The sequence below is a fragment of the Ambystoma mexicanum genome, chromosome 9, assembly GCF_040938575.1.
Source record: "Ambystoma mexicanum isolate Mex_15411 chromosome 9, UKY_AmexF1_1, whole genome shotgun sequence".
NCBI lineage: Eukaryota > Metazoa > Chordata > Amphibia > Caudata > Ambystomatidae > Ambystoma > Ambystoma mexicanum.
This window is the reverse complement of record NC_090931.1, coordinates 543,305,676-543,327,196: the sequence shown is the minus strand read 5'-3', so window position 1 is coordinate 543,327,196 and position 21,521 is coordinate 543,305,676. Positions and strand designations below refer to the sequence as shown.

The following is a 21,521-nucleotide window of genomic DNA, read 5'->3' as shown; positions in this document are numbered from 1 at the left end:
CCGCCACCAACTTGGTGAAAACGCTCGGGCAGAGGTCAACCCGAAAGGCAGAACTCGAAACTGATAATGAGAATTCCCAATCACGAACCTCAGGTACTTCCTGTGTTTGAGATGTATTGGTACATGAAAGTAATCATCCTGAAGGTCCAATGATACCAACCAGTCTTGGAGTTGGAGAGCCTGAAGGATCTGAGAAAGTGTGACTATCTTGAACTTGTCCTTCCTGAGGAACTTGTTCAAGTTTCTCAAGTCCAAGATGGGTCTCAATCCTCCATCCTTTTTTGGTATGAGGAAATATGGGGAATACCAACCCTTGTTCCTCTCCGCTACAGGTACATGTTCTATTGCACCTTTCTGTAGCAGGGTTAAGACTTCCTGCAACAGAGTGGGCCTGGATGTTTGGCAGAGTTGTATCCTGGCGGGTGATTCTGAGGTTTCTTTTCAAAAGGAAGGCAGTGACCTTGGGATACTGTTTCCAGTGCCCAAGCATCTTAAGTAATGCCCCACCTTTCTTCTAGATGCTGCGAGATCCTGCCTCCCACCGGGGTCTTGTGGGTCAAAACCTCAGAGTGGCTTTGTGGCAGCTGCAGCAGCGGCTGAAGGGACAGTTGCCGTTGCTGGGGCAGATCTAGTACCTTTTCCTCGCCCCCGAAGAAATTTCCCATCTCCTCTTTGACTGGCCTGTCCCCTTCATTTTCCAAATGAGGAATAAAATCGAAAGGGACGACCCCTCCAGGAAGATGAGCCTGTGTAGGGACGTTGTTGAGGTTGTCATATAGCAGCACTGAGAGATTTTGCTGCTGCTTTGGAGGTCATACGATTTCTCTTCAATTCAAACAAATTGATAATTGAACTTCTGTGTGTTTTCTTTATTATAGTTTGTTTTTTACTAATATTCTCAAACCATGAAATCATTTGTGTTCGCATCCATTTGTTTTTTGTATTATGTTTTTTATTGTTGATAAACCATTCATGCCTAATTCATTTAATTTCTCCTTGTGAAATAAACACAAAAGAATTCTTTTACAAACTTGCCCTGATTGTTTTCAGAGAACCCTAAAAACGAGTGATACCATTTTGGTACGCCCTGAGAAATAACCTGTGATTTGAATCTATTGCAAATTTTGTTTATAGCAGTAGGGACCCTCTTGTTATAATGCTGCTTTGAAGGTCTGCAGCTTCTCCAAACTTTCATCCGCCTTGCTGCCAAACAACCTCGAGCCGTCAAATGGCATATTGAGAAGCCTTGACTGCACATCTGGTGCAAAACCTGACTTCCTCAGCCACGCAAACCTGCCTAGTACCGTACTAGACGCCATGGACCTACTGATACTGTCAGCCGTGTCCAAACCTGATTGAAGGCATTCCACCGAAGCCTCCTTTCCATCCCTTACTATGGACAGGAAACCTTCCCTGTTCCTCACCTTCAGGGATGTGTTCAGCTGCCACTGTGATACAGTCCCACAGGGTGTATGTAAATCTTGCAAGGGTGCAAGTTACATTTGTAGATTTTAAAGCCGTGCTCCCTGACGTAAAAATCTTTCGGGACCATGCATCAATCTTCTTATCATCCCTATCTGGGGGAATTGTGGGATATGCTGCATTTCTAGTAGAAGTAGCTGCCTGAACTACAAGACTCTGAGGTGATGGGTGTTTACTCAAATATTCAGGATCTGAAGAGCAGGGACTGTATTTTGAAATATACTTTTTATTTACTGCCAGAATAGACTCAGGGTTTTCCCATGCAGTGTTCACCTTCCTTTGTAGAGCTACATGAAAAGGAAGTATGGGGTCTTGTTGAGGCCCCCCCGAAAGGATGTCAGTAATATCATCCTCCTGATAAATAGGTGAATTTCTGCTCCGCCCCATAAATTCAGTTACCCTGTTCATCAACTTTCTGTATCCTGCATCAGCATTCTGAACCGGGTCCGGCTTTTCAAATTCATATTCTGGAGATGTGTCCAGACCACTTGTTGACTGCAAACACTTCTAAGTCTGCCATTTTAGATTGAGGGTCAATCAACTCCTTAGGGACTTGTTTTGTACCAAATTTCACACTAGCAGGTGAAACATCTTCTCCTGATGAACCTCCCTCATAAATCTTGTCTACTTTCAGGATGAAATCATTTCTCAGGTGCCATAGACTTCGACACAGGTGTCGATTTTTTAACAGGAATGAACAAAGACGTCGACAAAATCATCAATGGCGTCGACGTTGTAGTCATTACGTTCGACATCGTTGAGGTAATCTTCGACACCTTCGAAGGAATTGTCGAACCTGTCAAAGGAATTGTCGACACCGTCAAAGGAATTGTCGACACCGTCAAAGGAGCCTTCAACACCGTCGACTGTGCACTCGATGTAACCTTTTGGGGATGGTTTGTCGACACCCTGTGCTCGACCGCCTTCGATTGAGGCTTCGAGGAAGTTTTAGACAAAGGTTTTGATGGTGTATGAGTGTCTGACATTATTATTTTTTAGTTCTACACCCCGACTTTTGCACCGGTAGGCGTTTATGAAGCGTCGGGAAGATTCCCTGGAATTACACACTTTTTTTTTTTAACTTTGGTTTTTATTAGCATTTTTTAATAAACCAACAAAAAAACTGAGTAAACCCTTACCCCGCCCACCCTCCATTGCCCCACCCCAACCCCAGCCCACCCCCCTCCCCCGTGTCCAGATCCGTGCATTCGTCTAGGGAGGCTCCTAATGTTCTCTCCGTATCCTGTGCCTCGGAGATGATGCGATTAGTGACCATGTCGCCGACTGACTTAGCGCAGCCATTCCCTGGGTCGTGGGTCCCCAGGTCGATTATCATGCCTCCCGGAACTAGTCCTGCCCCGCTCGGGCCGGGATATATACCTCGGATTCAGTGAACGTCCCAACCCCAGGATTGTTGCACTCCATACTGGTTCGTGATGAATTAACTAGTATCATTGTTAGCAGTCAGTTTGTCCATCAAAAACATGTTTTTCACCTTTTTCAGCCAATCTTCCTTTGAGGGGGATTCCGGGCTCTTCCATTTCTGAGCGAGAGCCACTCTGCCCGCCTTCAGCATGAATTCCCACATCCTTGGATATCGGTATCGTTCTGTTTCCTCCGGGGGGAGACCCAATAACATTGTTAGGGGATTAAGTGGTAAAAGTTCCTCTGTTACTTCCGCTATGCAGCCCCTCACGACCCCCAGTAGGCCTGTACTTTCGGGCAGTGCCACCACATGTGGCCTCTGGAGCCTGTCTGGCCGCATCCCCTTGGGCACCTTGATGACACCCCTTGGAACATCTTTGACAGTTTTGCCGGGTCCCTGTGCCACCCCTGTAAGATCCTAAAATTATGCTCCATGTCTGATGTGAATAAGTTCCCATGAAATGCTATTTTGAATATTCTAGCACAGGCGTCCTCCGAGATCTCTTCTCCCGCCAGATCATTCCAGAACGTGCGGAAGCTTTTCCTACTCTGACGGTTAAAAGTATTTAAAATGTTATACATACTGGATACCGCACCCTTTCTCAAGGTCGCCGAGTCGAGGAGCTTCTCAAAGGGGGTTAACTGTCTCCTCAGGTTTGGACCCCATGACTGGTCGCAGAGGATGCCCTTAAGGCGGAGGTATTCGAAAATGGAAAGAGACCCTCGTCCGAGAGCGTCCCTCAGGACCTCATAGGATAGGAATTCGCCCTCTCTGAACATCTGCCCAGCCCATTCCATTCCCATGTCTGACCAGGTTTGGGAATGCCGGAACCCTTTACTACCCAAGTTGAGGGGATGGCCCCAGAGAGAAATCATCAGGGATGGCCATGTGGTAAGGTATGCAGTCCGGGGGCCCTCTTTCCAGATGTCCCAGAGAACTCCCATGGTCGGGTGGGTTTTTAGGTATTTCGGGATCGTCTTGCGCGGGGCCCATAAGAAGTCACACACCTTTAGAGGGTGGGTGTCCATATCTTCTAGGTATGACCAATACGTTCCCAGTCCCTCTTTCATGTGCTCCAGGAGGACGCGTAGTTGGGCGGCGCAGAAATAAAGGTGAAAATCCGGCAACCCAAATCCCCCCCTCCTCCCTCGGGTGAGTCAGGGTGGCCCTCCCGATCCTTGGGGTTTTCCCCTGCCACACAAAGTCTCGTACCACATTTTGTAGTTCTCTAAAAGTCTGTGCTGGGACGGTGGTTGGGAGAGCTGTGAAAAGGTACAAGAGCCGAAGCAATATGTTCATCTTTACTGCAGTCATCCGGCCATACCATGAGAGGATCATCTTACCCCATCTCCTCAGATCAGATGTGATCTCTGCCAGTATGGGGTCATAGTGGTGCCCAATTTCGATATGTCTCTGGTGAGAAGGACCCCCAGGTACCGTAAAGCGACCTTCCCTACTGTAATCCCATGAAACCTGTCCAGGGGGTCCAGCTCTGGGTCTATTGTTCTCATTGGGAGCAAGACAGATTTTGCTGTGTTAATTTTCAGGCCCGAGAAGTGCCCAAACGCAGCCACCAGGGTGAGGAAGGGGGGAGCGAGGAACCAGGGTCTACCCGATAGGCTAAAATATCATCCGCAAACAGGCACAGCTTGAATTCAACCTCACCCCTTCTAATTCCCTTGATGTCCGGGTGAGCTCTGATCGCTATGGCTAATGCCTCCATCGTAAGGACATATCAGGGAGGAGAGTGGGCAGCTCTGCCTTGTCCCTCGGGAAAGGGGGAATGATTCGGACAGCTTCCCATTCACCTGAACCCTTGCCGTGGGGGCTCTGTAGAGGGCAGTTACCCAACTCATAATGTGAGTCCGGAAGCCCATTCTTTGGAGGAGGAGTTCCATATATCTGGATGACACTCTTGACGGTTTTGTGTCAGAATTTCTCTTTTTTTAAAACTATTTTGATCAGGTTATTTACCAGTACAACAATTGTTATCACTAATGCTTCAACAAATCTATCTCAATTTAACAACCCCTCGCTCTCCCCTGCCCTCCCAACTCCCCCAAGACCACTTCTTAACGTATTCAGTTCAGCTTTGCCGGATGACCATCATGGGCTGCCTGTGTCGTCGCAGGAGGAATCTTCCTCTCTTGGATGGAACAGTGACAACGTGAGCGCCACCCATTGTTGTAGGTCTTCACTAATGTCCAGTTGCTGCTCCAGCTGCGCGTTCTCCCACGCTATAGTTTCTCCTGTAGCCCATTTACAGAGGTCTTCCCACCACAATGTTACACTGGGGATATTGGGGCTTTTCCACCCCATAGCAATGCGTCTTTTCGGCAGAATGTACATCAAGTCCTTGAGCCTGTTCAGCGGCTCGTTTTTCTTGCTTTTTCTGTATCTGCCCAAGATGCACGCCTTGGGTGATTGTACGTCCAAGGGGGATGTCTGCGGTGGCTACCTTTGCTGCAATTTGTGACCAGAAAGATTGTAACACAGGCACCCCCAAAACATGTGGGTCATCCCCACGCAGGGTTCCTGGCATTTTGGGCATTCTATGGCTCTTGCCCCTTTGAATTTAGAGATGACTTCAGGTGTGAGGTATGCTCTGTTAATAATGTAAAACTGCATAAGTTGCAATCAGGCGTTTCTGGATACTTTTTTGTGGTAGTGTGTTATGGATTCCCAGTCTTTGTCTTCGAATTGCTGGCCCAACTGCTGTTCCCATTTTTCTTTGCACTTGAGGTCGTGTTTGGTTGTACTGTCTAGCAAAGTCTCGTATAGCCTTGAGGTTTCGTGCCCTCCCTCGGAGGCGTTTAGCATGTTTTCAATGGCGTCCTGCCCGATCTCGAGATTCTCTACCTCCGGCCATCTGTTTGTGAGCTTTTTTACCACCGCTCCGTGGAGTAGGAACTACCCAGCTGGTAGTCCAGAGGACTCATGCAGTTCCGCAAACGTCAAGATGCCCTGGTCATCGACAAAGTCGCTCAGGTTGGCAATCCCACAGGGTTCCCATTTATTCCTTATCTCTTTCAGGACTTCGGGTCTGTCTGCCATGATAGCCGCTATCGGAATCTGAGGGGAATATGGGTCATTAGTTTTTGTGGCTTTGCAAGCTCGTTTCCAGATCTGGATTCCTAATTTAATTAAGTGCAAGTTGTGTTGGGTTGCCTTTCAGAACAGGTCCCTTAGAAGCATGTGGGGGATCGCTGGCTGCAGCAGCCGAGTTTCTGTTGTAGTTTCATCTGTCATCCATTGCATTACGTGTTTCAGTTTGGCTGCAAGATAATATCATTCGAAGTTGGGGATTTTCAGCCCTCCCCTGTCGTAGGGTCTGTGTAGAACTTCCAGCGCAACTCTGTGCCTCCCTTCCTGCCACAGGAATCTTCTGCAGAGCTTGTTTAGTTCTTTGAAGAACTGTGGGGGGGATGTTGAATGGGACGTTGGTGAAGAAATGTAGTAGTCAGGGCAATGCCACCATTTTAAGAAGCCCCGCTCTCCCTGCCACCGAGAGTGGCAATTTGCCCCAGAATTCCATTGATTTTTCTAGGCTGTCTTTGGCTCTCACCGTGTTTAGGGCATGTTCTGTTTGAGTCACAGTGAATGGATATGCCAAGGTATTTGAAGGAGGGGGTTTCCCATTTAAAGGCCATGTCAGGGAGACTTTCTTCTCTGGCCTCGTCTAGGGCAGCAAGGGGGAAGAGGCATGATTTGTCATGATTAATTTGCATCCCTGTGTATCTGTGGAACCCGTCTAAGGTCTCAAGTATATATGGTAATATGTGTTTAGGATTGCTTAGGTAGAGGAACATGTCTGCATACATTGAGACCAGGTGGGTCTCTTTGTCTATCACTATGCCTCCGTCTCCGTACTCCTGTCTTAGGTATGCTGCTACAGGCTCAATGCCTATAATGTACAGCATGGGGGAAGCGGGCATCCCTGCCGCGTGCCTCTGTGGAGGTGCCATTTATCCGAGTAGGTGTTGTTCGTGCGTACTCTGGCCGTGGGATTGGTGTATAAGAGTTTGGTCCACTTCAAGAAGACGGGTCCTAGCCCCATTTTGGTCATGGTGGCGTGCAGCCAGTTCCACCTGACTGAATCAAATGCCTTGGTGGCGTCCAAAGATGCCACTGCGCATTTCCCTGGCCTGCCATTAGTTCTATATATGACATGGTGTAATTTGCGTAGGTTCTCTGTAATGGATCGCCCAGGTACATAGCCAGTTTGGTCGTGGTGGATCAATAGCGGGATCGCCTTCCGCAGCCTCCTCACAAGCAGAGCTGTTAGAATCTTATTGTCTGCGTTTAGCATGGATAGGGACCTGTATGAGCCACACCCCCCCCATCCTTACCCAGTTTCAGTAGTGGGATAATTACAGCTTCTCTCATGGTGTCAAGGAGAGTGCCTATTTTTTATGCTTTGTTAAATACTTGGGCTAGGAGAGGTGCCAGGGTGTCTTCATATGTTTTATAGAACTCCGCCGGGAGACCATCGGTTCCCAGGGCCTTTCCGGATGGTAGGGATCTAATGGTGGCTGCAACCTCCTCTGGTGTGATGGGCTCGTCTAGAGCCTCCGCCATTTGCACATCTAGTTTGGGTAGTTTAATGATGTGCAGGACATCTACAATGTCGGTATCTGTAGGTGACGGGGGATCTGTTTAGAGGGCTTGGTAGTATCCAGAGAACGCCAAATTTATCTCCGCCTGGGTGTGTGCTACCGTGCCGTCCAGCCTGCGGACTTGGCAGATGGGCTTCCTGGGGACCTCCCGTTTGTAGAGCCAAGCTAGCAGCTTCCCAGGTTTGTCCCCGAGTGCGTGACTCCTTTCAATGTGTTTTGCATAGCTGAGTTTCCCTTATTTCTCCCAGTGCACCAAGCATGCCTGTTTGAGCTCTACCTCTTTTTGTATATGGATTGGGTCGGTGGAGGCTTCTGTCTCCAGTACCCTCAGCTCATCCTCAGTACGTGTTAGTGAGGCAACTATGGATCTCTGGGCTCCGCCTATGGTAGTAATCATTTCCCCCCTCGTGACCACCTTGAACGCTTCCCACGCTGTGCTAATGCGCTGCACGCTATTTTCATTTATTTGCCAATAGTCTAGCGTTCTTTTCCAGATGTGTTCGCAGAAGACCTTATCTAGCAGGGCTTCGCCTCTGAGCCTCCACGTGGGCGCGGGGTGTCTAGGTGCTTGCACTGTCCAGGTAGCGATTAATGGTGAGTGTTCTGACAGCACTCTGGCTAAGTACTGTGTTTCCCCAAACGAGGCCTGTTCCTCTCTCGCAAATATGTGATCGATTCTGGTGTGGACTGCGTGTTGGGGCGAGTAGCAGGAGTACTCTCTTTTATCGGGATGCTGGTGCCTCCATAAATCTCTAAGCGCTAGTTGTTGTGTTAGTGCTTTCAGTATTTTGGCAGGTGGGGAGGGGCGGGTGTGTTTGCTGTCAGATCTATCTACCCGTGGGTCGAGGGTGCAGTTGTGGTCTCCGCCCCATATCAAGGTGCTATCTCTTTATGGGCTGAGCTGTTTGTATAGTGAATGAAAGAAGACAGAGGCGTCATGGTTGGGGGCGTAAGAGTTGATCAGGCATACTTCCTTACCCTCGATGGTGCCGTACACCAAGGCCATCCTACCTTCGTCATCCGTTTTTCGTATGCAATAGTTTTATGGGAATGGTTGGGGCGGTCCAGATTAGGACACCTCTTGCATATGTGGAGTATGTGGTGCCTATCAGTGTTCCTCTCCAGGTTTTGGCTAACGCTGCTAGTTTTTGTGCATCAAGGTGGGTCTCCTGTAGGAGGGCGATTCCAACTTTGTTGCCTTTAATGAATGTGTGGATTCGTCGTTGCTTGACGTAACTATTCATTCCTCGGACGTTCCAAGTCATGATTCTGATTTTGTCAGCCATGGGTTTTGTGTGGCCGAGTGTTCGAGGGTGGCATCCTCAGCGTGTCCTCTTTTGGTTCCGGTGATTTATAGTGCTCTGAGTAGTCTTGGTTCTGCTGCATATAATTCCCCAACTGAGATACTAACTCCCAAGTTCCCCTTCCCAAAAACTTTAAACTCCCTTGTAACATAACATGTCTAGCAAGGTTTCCCCCGTTCTGACTACACAGTTTCCGCTCCATTTGACCTCTTGGTGGTCTCTATGGTGCCGTATGGGCGGGTTAGAGGTAGCCAAACTACTTCTGGAGGCAGAAGAAGTCCGCTTCGGCTGCTAGTGTCAGATTTTCTTGTCTTAGATCTTACCCCGTCCCTTTTTGTATGAGCAGGGGCTAGACTTTTTTTTGGGGGTCTGGGCCGCATTCTCAAAAATCTTCAGCATAGATGTTCTGAAAGCTTCCCAATTTCTTGGGGAATCATGTTTCGACGGACATGTAATAATTTCCTCAGACGACGTCGAGGAAGAGGAAGAGTGAGACCGGTGCCATCTTTTCTTTGCCTTTTTTGAGGAAGAAGAGGACTTCCTGGTTCTACTCCTCGACCTAGATTTTTTGTGACGTTTTAACGAAGACTCAGCAGAATCTTTTCTCCCCCTCGAAGAAAACTTTGAGGACTCCTCCCCCACCGCCAGTTTACCTCTCCGTTCCTTTAAGGCCTTATGGGTCATCGATTGACAGGAACCGCACTCGTCTATACGGTGGTCGGAACTGAGGCAGCAGAGGCAATTCCGATCGGGATCAGTCAGCAACATCTTTCTCCCACATTTCTGGAATTTTTTTTATCCTGTCTTCGGCGTGGAAGGATTAGATGAAGACAACATTTCTACGAACTGAAGCACCGTTTCTCGATCCGGAGCAAAGCTAACGGAAAAACGGAACAGAGGCCAACCAGCGCGGCTCGAGGCATTTATACAGCAGGATGCCGCAGGCGCTCGACAGATGACGCAGAGGGACATCGACGCCGCAGCCTCGAGTGGAGTGCCCTCTGGTGGAGAGAGAAACATTTTTCCACAGCAGCAAAGCTGAAGGTAAGGATACATCTAAGATGAGGAATACGTGGGAGGACACAATCCATTCGAACATGTGGCACTATAAATTTATTTTCCCTTGTGCTTTTCCCCTGTGTTCTTATGATTGTTTTGACATGTGGTCTTTTATACTGTTTTTCGCCGAAAAAAAGAATACCTGTATTTGAATACCAGTTCTAACATAGGTGGGGTAAATGCTGGATGGTGGGCTATGTATCACTGGTCAGTGTCTTAACAGGTAGTATTAGGATTTTCTACCAGGACAACTTAAGCAATGCAAGTGTAGTTGAAACAATTCCTTGTGCTTTAAAGAGCACATTTGTTAGCATCTTTAATCCAAAATATTATGAGAAATGTCAAGCACCAGACTATGCTTACTTGCTATGGTAAAAATAAAAAGAGGGCAGTTTACAAACTACGAAATAGGTGAGCAGACGGATCATGGAAAGGAGCAAAAATGTGTTGTAGAGGATACAATAGGCCCCAATATACAGATCAGAATGGACACAATCATAGACAGTGATAAGGAAATACCTAGGATAACTGAAATCCCTGGTCTTGTCCTGGATGGCAGAACACATTATAAGGCTTTCAAACCAGTAGAGGCTATAATTTCATTAAAGGACACACAAGTGAGAAAATCATCTGAAGGGCAATGATAAATATCAGGTGGATTCACAGTAAAACTATTTTTAAAAAGCTTGCAACCTTTTTAGCAGCCAAATTAGCAGAAGTGTTGTCAAGGCAATGGTCTCTTGTGTACTATCACACAAGTCATTATAAATATGATCTCAAACGAAGGCAAAGGACATGCTGTATTTATTAGAATGACTAATACCGTTCCCGAAGAGAGGCATGATGATTACAGCCTAAGTCTTGGCCACTAATCTTTTTAAACACTATTTCAAAGTTGCCCGATATGGATTTAGTTGGAGATCCAAGCATAAGAAATGTTATTGGACCTAACGCATAGGGTGCAAGATTAAACAAATATTGCTTTCTTTTTAAAAAGGCGGTGGTACTGCCCTCAATGTATACCACAAGGCACTGGACTGTGCTGTATAGTTTACAGAAGAATACTCTCAAAACATGCAGTAATAGCCACCATTTCCTGGCCTGGGCAAAAGCATCAATGAAACAACAGCGACTACTCTCCCCTCTTTCCCAACCCCATGACTCCACCCCCACTCCCCCACCCTCCTCAAGGACAGAGGTTAATTTGTCTGTGCCCTTTTCTCCCCCTTTATGGAGGGGAGGGAGTTTCCCCTTACTTCCTTATACAAACCCTTGGCCCCCGCCTCACAGCACTATCAAACATTAAGCCCTTAAAAGCCCCATACCAGAGGTAAGAGGTGTGGAGGAAGATTCAGAATTCTGAACCCGCTCAAGGTTTGTCAGTATTTTCCTACAACTTGGGAAAAGTATGTTTCTAAATCAAGGGCTAAATGGGGCAAAAGCCCTGTGTAAATCCAAGGCAACAGTCACCCAACATCCCCTTAAAAGGTAATTGTGTGGAGCACCACTCTTCACACTTCTGGAGCAGCTACCTTGTGAAATGAGGAACACATCAGAATACAAGAGACCTGATGTGATCAACATATCTGTATTTTGCTTGGTCTCTTTCCACACTTGTGTCTCCGGTCAAAGAGCAATATAGAAAAATAAGCAGTTTTCCTTGAAGAAAATGGGAAGAAAAGATGTTTTCCAGAGGGTATGAAACACACAAATATTGAAATCTCCACATACAGCATAGCAATAGGGGGACAAAAAGTAGGCTCTAAAGAAGTTCTCCTTCACAGTGTCCTGCCAGACAGGAGACATTGTGAGTTTTGACACCATTTAGGATTGTAGATCAAGCAATGAAATCTCTATCAATGTCAAAAGATAATAAAAGGCTTAGCACATTCCCCATAGTTGAGCATGCCACAAGCTGAATAACCTAAAGCATCTAGGCAATCTAAAGGAAAGAAAATCCTAGAAGGACATGGCAGCATAGGAAATCCCTCTTTATATGCATGCGCCTGGTGAATTAAAGCACTAGATTGATAGGAAACATCTAAGGAACCAGAATAAGTGCAGAAAAGCATATGGTATCAGCGCAGAGATCTCACGATGGCAATGAAGATGAGGAGTGGAGAAGGTGGAGGAGAGATTAAACTTGGGTCCACTTCAACATAGACTATAGCTAACAGAATGAAACCATTACCCCATAGACACTACCCAGCACAGCACATTTCAAAAACATACCAACAGGTTTAAGAAGATGGCACTAGCAAAGCTGGGATGCACATATTGAAAAGCGCAGAGATCCTTCCCTATCATCCACGCTTTCTGAGCCTGATTTTTAAGCAGACTAACAGAGGTCAAGGTGGAACCAATTGGGATTCTCTTTTTTTACGCCAAGGAATTGTACATTTAAAAAAACATATTGATAAGAAAAAATGCCTTCTAAGAGTGTTTGCCATGCATGCAGTGCAGGAACACAAGCATTTTCTCAATTATAGGATGAGTGACTTTATGATAAATCTGCATCCTTATTCTGTGGATACGCTTCAAGAACACAGGCTATACACATCAACTGCGGACCTCATTTCCAGTAATATGTCTCTTCTTGGAGCCAGATGTGGCTGTAGAAAGGGATCAAGATGCCCTCCTTAGGATAAGAGGAGACATTTGGTACAATGTAAGTATGAGTAAGTGTTAGGATGAGTCCACATCAATTGATACAGAAGTATTAACAGTATACAATAGTTGTTGTAAATAGTTTTGTGTAATCTAGTTAGCATGCTGTACATAGTTCCCTGGCTGCATAGGCTACATGGGCAACGTGGAATTGCATCTGCATCACTGGGTTCTTTAGGAATGTAGTTAACCTAGAGAATGTTATGATATGAAAGACAGGGCAGATGGATGCAGCAACTTAAGGCTCCCTGCTGGGGGCCGTTTCCTTGTTGATGTGATCTTAAATAAAATGAATGATCACAAATATGGTCCTTGTCGGCAGCCTTCATTCCCAACAGTAAGCCCCAAAGAAAGGGAGCCGATGTTTACTAGATGTTTCCTGGGAAGCAATTTAAATGGTAAATCAGTCTTTTCTCCTATCATGGTGTGACAATGCTCCTTGTGTTGTCTTGATGTTTAAATTTCACAAGAGTACTAAGCATCAATTAGAGGCTGATGGCGGTACGGAGTGGGTCACACCGAAATGAAGACCAGGAAAAAGGGCAGAGATGCAGTTTCATGCCAATTGTGAGCCTATAACATGATTTAAAGAGAAACAAAGAAGGGAAGGAAAGAGTGGAGCTGTTCAACCACCATGACCATAAAACAAAACAAAAATAAGTGGAGGCTTTTCACCTGCAATAACTGAGGATGCACTTCCAGCTCACAACCACCTGCGAGGTGTAGAGCATCACACATTATTCGTCTAACAATAAATGTGACTTTTGAACCTTTTTTTCAATTCAGAACTACATTGCATGCCTGGCCTGAAAATAAATAGGTACTTTACTTAAGCAATATGCACAGAGGATGGGATATTTAACCGCTGGTAATAACCATCAGACCCCACAAAGGCCTTGACTCGGGGTGCCCCCACGATTGTGAGTCGGGGTGCTAATAACCTATGTTTAAGACTTTGGGTTTGCAGGGACAAATTAATTTGAAAACAGCAAATTACAAACCAAGATGGCCAACATGGCTCTAGAAAGAGCCCCTTTTCTATGTCTATTGCAGGAGAGAAGAAGAATGGCACAGTGAGGGAGAAGAAGAAGAAATATCAGTGGCAGAAGGGGGCAAGAGCAGGGGGAGGAGTGCAGGCTGGAGAAAATGGCAGCTGGGGGCAGGGGATGCGGTTGGAGAGGCGCTGGCGGCCTTCCTGAATACAGGCTTCACCAAGGAGTAAATCCAGCATTCCTGATAATCTGATTGGCTTGCGCAACTTCCTATTAATATTTTTAGCACCTCCTGAGCAGACACACCTTGAGTGTCAGATCTAGATACTAAACAATCTGCTTCCTGCTGTTGCTGGTTCCTGGTTTGGCTCCTTGCAGTATCGGTACGATTCACGGGACCACGTGGTCCACCTCCCCCTGGAGGTCACCTTGCCTCAGGTTTGGAGGACCGACCGATGTCAGGTCCTGAAGAGCTGCCTTCTGCTTCTCTGCTCTTGCACATAACACCGTCCTTCCCTGCTGCTGTTACGGGGCTGGCTCGACGATGTATGGAGTCCTCCTTTGTTTTTTTTTTAGCTCTGCCAATTTCCATTCCCTCACAGAAGGCTAGAAGGCCGACCCCAGTTCCACAGATCCATCTTCATGCCTTTGCGTATATTCCTTGTGTCATTACTTGAGGAAAAGGGTCTTCTTCTCAGTACTTTCAAAAGGATTCATCTTGGAGGCATTGCTGTAACATATGGTTTTATGTTAAAAAAAAAAGAAGAGGTTGTGGGGTGGTGTGGTCAGTGTGGTGGTGATGTGATGGGACACTGGACTTGTGACTATAGGGCCGGTGCCCTATGTGGTCATACTGATGCCCAGCAGGGGAGTTTGTCCCCATGAGGGCCTCCCACTTATACCACACCTAGGGGGACTATTGGGTAGCACCCTCACCGCCCTAGCCTCATGAGAAGGGGATTCCCCCCTGGGGAGAAGTGACGACACCTAGTGATTCATCACAGTTCCAAGTAATCCTGTTATGATTGGGATTGTTTGCGTCAAGAAAAAGAGATTGCAACCTTTCATTTTGTAGCAGGGAGGAAAAGAATATTCTGCACATAAAAGAGGAACTTTTGATTGTTGCAACCAACCAAGCAAGAACTTGGTTGAACAGAAGCCACATTGAGGCTCTTGTACCAAAGCCTCAGAATTCACTTTTTAGTTAAGAGTCAAGGGTGGTAGGGCCAGTTAGTGGTTAGGATTTGGACTCAAGAACTTGATTTTGTACTTTAACATCTATCTGTAATTTGTACTTTGCTAGGTAGGGAGCTTCCCTCATAGCAATAGGGCAAGTTAGACATTTGATCCCTTTAGTTTCAATAAAATCATTGAACATGACTCACACTGGTCCGAGTCCTTCTTCTGGTTTGCCACAGGATTTAGGTATTGGAGAGGACCCAGTCCTTGAAGACTAGTGTCTTGCTCTCCTTCCTAAACTGTTAAAGCGAAGGGGTGAGCCTGATGTTGAGGGGGAGGGGGTTACAGAGTCTTGGGGCATAGCCATAGAAGGCTTGTCTTCCGGGTCTTTTCTTTCTGAGCAGGCGCAATTCAAGTCTGCACATGTCCTTACTTCTGGAGGATCGTATGCCTTCAGAGATCCACCAGAAGTAAGGACGTGTGCAGACTTGAGTTGCTGAGTTTCTCATTGAGGTAGTTTAAGGACTTCGGGGTCACAACCTTGTAGATGATTAAGCAGGATGTGTAGATGATACAGGCTTGCAGAGGGAGCTGGTGCATTTTGATAAGATTTGGTGTGATATGGTCAAATTTGATGAGTCGTGCTGTTCGAAGGAGCAGTGTCCGTCTATGTAGAACCCAAGGGACATGGAGCAGGTGGCCAGCTGGGTTATGAAGACCTTGAAGTTCATAGCAAAAAGCAAGGTCTGGATGGCAGGATGTTCCTTAAAGAATTATACCTTATTGGATTTTATCTCTATTATTGTGTGTGGACTTGGCAGCTTTATTATTCACCTGTCCGGGATGACAAGTCCAGTGTGTTTAAAAAGAAAATAGCCAAGTTGCACCATTCGGTTGCACACATTTCAGCTGACCTTGCTCCATAAAGTAGGCATTACCTGCTTTAGCACTTTGCATTTTTCAAGCAAACCCTGGGGCCTATCGCACTCGTACAGAAAAATTTGCTATGCAATTTGTTTATTATTTTACTTTCCCTGTGTGTGTCTGAACATTGAAACATTAACCAGAGCCCTTTTTTCTGTTTTGCACAAATCTGCTCATCTAGGTTACCCTCTGCAAGGCACATCTACATGTTCCCTCTAGGTTCTTTTACCACAGATTATTTTTCCGCCTTTCTATTGTTCAAGATTGTGAAGGCCTCCGAATTAAAACGAGAATCCACTTGAGATAAGGAGAAAATAAAAAAACATTTAAAAAAATGTAAAAAAACGTTTCCCGCTGTAGTCTATTCCTAAATGGGCTTTGTTCGTTCTCAATACATTGTGTTCATGTTGTACATTCAATAAAAAAATGTGAACACACCATACAGTCACGGCCCTTCTAAGCGTTCCTTTCTACTTCTACATTACTTTACAGTTGTCTTATACAGACCCTGCATTTCTAGGCACAAGTCCTGTGTTAACATGCAGTGAATAAACCACTTCTCTGGATCTCCATGCCCTTTTACAATTTGCAATGAATAATGAAGTTCTATGTGCTTCGTAGCACGTCCAGGCACTAGAGTGCTTATATACTAATCCTGCTGTTTCTATGAGCCCATCTTTGACTCGCACATAAGATGACACGTGTTTCTCCGACTTCAAAATGCTACCCAGCTCTTCTGTACAGTTCATATGAGGTGCTTAGAGAAGCTTATTTTGCTCATTTTACTACAATATTTAAAAATGAGATGTCACACCTGCCTAGTGGGTGGTTCCAGAGGCCGACACCACTGACTGGAATCAAAGCAGACTTTCCAGCTGACTGTTCTTATGGGTATGGGCGAGGTTCCTTCCAGGATTATAAAGCAGAGCACTTGAAAGACTGGGAGGAGAGGGAATACAGAAGGTCCAGTGGAAGAAATGCACTGAGATGCTAGATCTCCTCGAAAAAGTAATGCTAGGCAAGTATAGAAGCAAGGTCAGGGCTAGAACTCTAACAGAAATCATGAGAAGACAAACACTGGAACTCACACTTTAAAACATACAGATTCACAAGTAGAGGGATTTTTAAAAGGATGAGGTAGCAACCAACAGGGGAACAAGCAGGTGTACGAGCAGAGTAGGTGCAAAAGCCGAGAAAAGCATCTGTGTATGCAAGAAGCAGCCGTCACTAAGGGAGGAGGTAAAGAACTCAAAAAATAGTGGTCACATATGCCAGGAGAAAGTGCTGTAAAAAGAAACAGCAGGAGGAAGAAGAGTAGGTGCCGAGCCTCAGGGAGCGTGATTTAAGGTGCCCATGCTGACTCTGGGAGAGTCACAGTGTCACTCTCGGGCTTGAGCGCAGGGGGCGCCTGACAAACCAACATGAAGGTTAGTAACCTCCTCAAAATATTTTAGTAACCTCCTCAAAATATTTGTTTACAGAACATTCAAAATTAAACTAGAAGATCATTCTCCATTCAAGTGCAATTTCTTACACCAGTTATAGGACGATGGGAGTCCTGAGCATTCATAAGAAGGGTTCAATTGAGACCCAACGCATTCAGCTCAACAACAGGGCCCTGACTTGCCGAGTTTAGTAATAGAAAATACCTGCTATCTGGGACAGTTGATTTGTTGAGAAATATATGTACTTGTTAGTGTTGGGATATTCATTTACAAAATTAAAATGTGACCTGCACTATCCAAGTGTGTTGTATATTGAATCGATTCCAGAGACCATTTGTAAATGTTTCCTATATTCGACTTTCTTAGTGGAGATGTGCGACACTAAAGATTCAAATGGCTTTAAAAGTTGTTAACTATTATTGTGTGAACAATAATTGTAGAGCCCTTTGGCTCAATTGAAGAGTGTGGCATTGTGCTTACAGATCTTCTGTAGGACCACTATTAGTTTGACAATACAATCTCATGCTATATATCCAACAGACCTTGGCATCAATATTTTGGTTTATAGTCATTCCATCGACAGCCAAAGCATCTAATGCCATACCATCTAAAAAATGCATATTTTTTGTTTATTTTAATGGGGGGGTCCCCCTAACCGCCCTTTTTTTAAACTTTAAACCCCATTTTTTTATTAAACTAAACACATTGCCATCTAAAAAAAATGCATTCAATGCTTTTTTTTTTAGATGCTTTTTTTTTTTTTTTAGATGGTGTGGCTTTGGTTGTCGATGCAATGACCGGATACCAATATTTTCTTTCATTACAATAATAATGTGGTGAGTCCTCTTATTCAACAGTTTAAAATACTCAAAAAGCTATCTCAAGATGCACAGGTAATCTTACTTTCAATGCTCTCTCAAAATTGTGATACTAAAAGTAGGAGCCCTAAGTTAACAGTTTTATTTTCTAAAAAGTGCTTACTTACTCGAAGAAAAACCTGATTAACAATGCTTTTGTTTGCATACAGAAAAGTTGTTAGCAGGCCAATCCCAACAGAAATGCCTAATAGAAATAAAAAATAAAAAAAAGAACACAAATAATTAGCTGCAAAATCAAATCAAAATACAATCTACGGAAACAGAACTCAGACAGATAAGAGCAGTTGCCAATAAAGTGCACAAGTAAAACACAACAAAGTAAATAAATCTGTTTAAATTAACACAATTGGACAAGCAAAGAAATTTGCTGTAACAAATAAAACTCATTCTAACCATATAAATGACATCTGAAAGCACTTCAAAATTCTAATACGTAAAACATATGTATGTAGATTCGGAAGCAGAGAAGGAAACCTATGTGACTTCTGTTGGAGATTTTGGGCCTCATTCCGAGTAGGGCGGTAAGGGTTAACCGTCACCGGTAACGAGACCGGTGCCGTTAAACCTTTACCGCCCTACTACGGGTTCCCTTTGCGGGTCCTTCCTTAATGCCTGCTTTTAGCAGGTGTTAAGGACAGGACCCGCAAAGGGACTCCAGGGTCAATAACAGTACCGTAATTTACGGTACCGTTATTGCCGCCTTCCCATTGAGCCCTATGGGGGCTCAAATGGGAATGGGGAATGGTCCTGGTGAATGGGGAATTACCGTTCCCTCTGATCTCGGAATGGACCGGTAATTACTCCATTCACTAGGCCGGAGTTTGGACGAGTCTGGAGGCAGCCATGCCGCAAATAGCGGCGTGGTTACCTCCGAACTCGGAATGAGGCCCATTGTTTTGAATTACAACACAAGGTGTATTAAGTGAAATATATATTTAGGTCAACAATCAATTAGTTGATATAGTTTAACAGCATGGTTGCTGACACAGAGCATCAACAAATGCACGTTAGATTGAATGTTCACGTTCTAGCAAAATGATTGTATGTTTGATGTTGTATGTCTGATAGAACGGTGATGAATCATGCATGTTGAACCATAGGTTGCATTTTAGAATGTTTGTTGTGAATTTTGTATGGTATGAATTGAATGGACAACAATATACGGTCTTAAAACAACAGTTATTTTTCAAGATTAATTGACAGCAAAGTATGTCAGTATTTTGTTGAAGTGGTTGTATGGAAAGTGGCTTTTTGTATATGTTTAAAGGTTGATTGTATTTAATAAATTATAAATGAAACTGCAGTCTTAGACTAGTTGCACAGATCCAATAGATTAATTCGTAATTTGAATAATTGTACATCTAACTCATGTGACAAATTCTGTGTTTTGTGTACTGAGCATTTAAAAATATGACTGACTATTAGGTACGGAAACCTGTGATATTAATCTACCACAAACAAAGCAGAATCACCATACGGGTCATACAGTTCCAATCTACATTGCGTGTCATAAAATCAAATGTTTTTATGATGATCAGCAATACACCATCTTACCTGTAGTGTGGTCTAAGTTGTGATGGGCAAAGGTAACACCACAAACCAAAAGCAGGATGAACATTTAAAATAATTAATTTGATCAGATACGCATGAAATAAGTGTACGATAATCAGAGCACAAACAGAACATATATTCTAACATTTTTTGTAACTGCATGGCTTTACTGTGTACATTTTCTGAATAGCAGAGTGAAGAGAAGCCATCCGAGAGGACCTGTTGCAGCAACAATGAAATAATAAAGAGCAATATTTTACACAATAGAAAGCCCATACATTGCATGAGACAAAAATCATTTTGCTGACATGTATGACATTAAGGTGTCCCATCACAATGTATAATTTAGAGAGGGTTTACCAAGAATGTGTTGAAGAATAATCTTGGCGCAAAGTATCAAAATATAAGGAAGGCTTTTCTGCAGCCACTGAAAGACACAACGAAATTCTGACATGGCGCTGCTGTGTTCTCCGGGCTCGGTATCCTCCGTGTCCCCGGTGGACGAAGCATGGGCATGACCATGCGTGTGTGTGTGAGAGTTCGGCCTTTGATATCGGGAGCCCCGCCTCTCGCCATCTTCTCGTGTTGGTACCTCTAGCTGGATGTGCACTTCGCTGCCGAGGCAGGGCACGTCCAGTGGCAACCTTGGCACAGAGGGAGTCTGCACCCCGGAAGAGGTATCACTGTTTTCGTTTGAAGGCTGATTGTAGTTCTGGCTTGAGCTTGTTTGCATCATGAGCAGCTTCTGATCATCTGAATCTTTTGTCTCGCTGCTACGATGCCTTGACAGGGGGTAATGAAAAAGACGCATCAGGATGAGAGTTGCTGGGCAATGCATGAAATAAGAATTACAGTGCCCATGACATCAAAAGTGCTGTAATCTTGCAGTGGAATGTTTGTCCACCTCGGATATCAACATGTATTTAGCTAGCTTAATCGAAAAAAACAATACAGTGGCATCATTTTCAATAGGGCTACATTGACAAGTAGACAATAGAAAACAAATGGCTTGATATTGCAATTAAAGAGAACAAAAGAACAAATGCAAACTTGGTAGACTTCTCTAATGCAAGGTAATGTGGAAGAATGAGTAACATTATGCCCGACTTTAACCACCCCTGCCCCTCAGCCCCACTTGACCCATCTATACACAAATAATCTAAATTTGCGAATATGTAGCTATCTATTAAGAGACCCAGGAATACGCGTTCAACTTTTGCTGATGTGCTTCACGTTGCATATCTTGTCAGGCTGGAAAATAGAAGGGAAGACTCTTCAAATATTATATAATTCACATATACTCTATAGTTAAGGTGAGCCTTCTGAAAGAGTGGTATACAAATTTAGCAAGGTGTTCAAAAATGTAATGGGTTGGCATTTTATTTATTGGTGTTGTATTAAGTGCCAACTGTGAGCACAGTCTCCTAAAAGAAGTGGTTCGATTGCATTTCAGTTATTTGCTTTGAGAAGCATTGCCAATCGTTTATTTCCTTTAAATTAGGCAATGGGGCGAAGGGCAGAGGGGTTGCCAGGCTCTCATCACGGCTGCTATCCCAGAAGGTGGTGGTTGTGGCAGCTCATGGATGCCGCGGTATGCCGCCAGGGACTCCATTTCCCTGGCCAAGCATGGCATTCAATGTGCGCTGGCAGAGCGTGGTGGTGTCATCAGGGACGCCAGATACCATCAGCACTCTTCCAGATTTAGGAAGCCAGCAGGGAGCGGAGCTCTGCTCCTCAATGCTAAACCGTGAGTTGTGTTTTTCTGTTTGTTTTATGCGGTTCTCTGATCGATCTCTGCCAATCACACATGGATTTCATCCCATTTTCAACACTGCTGCATTTGTTTGCCCTTTGGAACCCCATTTACTTGGTACTGTGAACTCGGTTTTTCTTCTGGGCTTGTTTTGGATTAGCCTTTGATGGATTTTGTTTTCCTGGATAAGAGACTTTGGGAATTGGATTTTGAACTGTTCAGAGTTACTTTTTTGGATTCCCCGT

At 44.8% G+C, this 21,521-nt stretch overlaps 1 protein-coding gene across 3 annotated transcripts in view; it reads right to left on the bottom strand.

Annotated features, from left to right (window-relative positions):
- RNFT1 (ring finger protein, transmembrane 1) overlaps positions 1 to 21,521 on the bottom strand; it is a 424,054-nt gene that overhangs the window by 212,275 nt on the left and 190,258 nt on the right. For all 3 annotated transcript variants that reach the window (XM_069615093.1, XM_069615094.1, XM_069615095.1), the window contains 2 exons: positions 19,884 to 20,305; positions 18,080 to 18,156 (listed from right to left, as the gene is read on the bottom strand). In XM_069615093.1, coding sequence (XP_069471194.1) covers positions 18,080 to 18,156; positions 19,884 to 20,305 — 499 coding nt within the window. The remainder of the gene's footprint in view (positions 1 to 18,079; positions 18,157 to 19,883; positions 20,306 to 21,521) is intronic.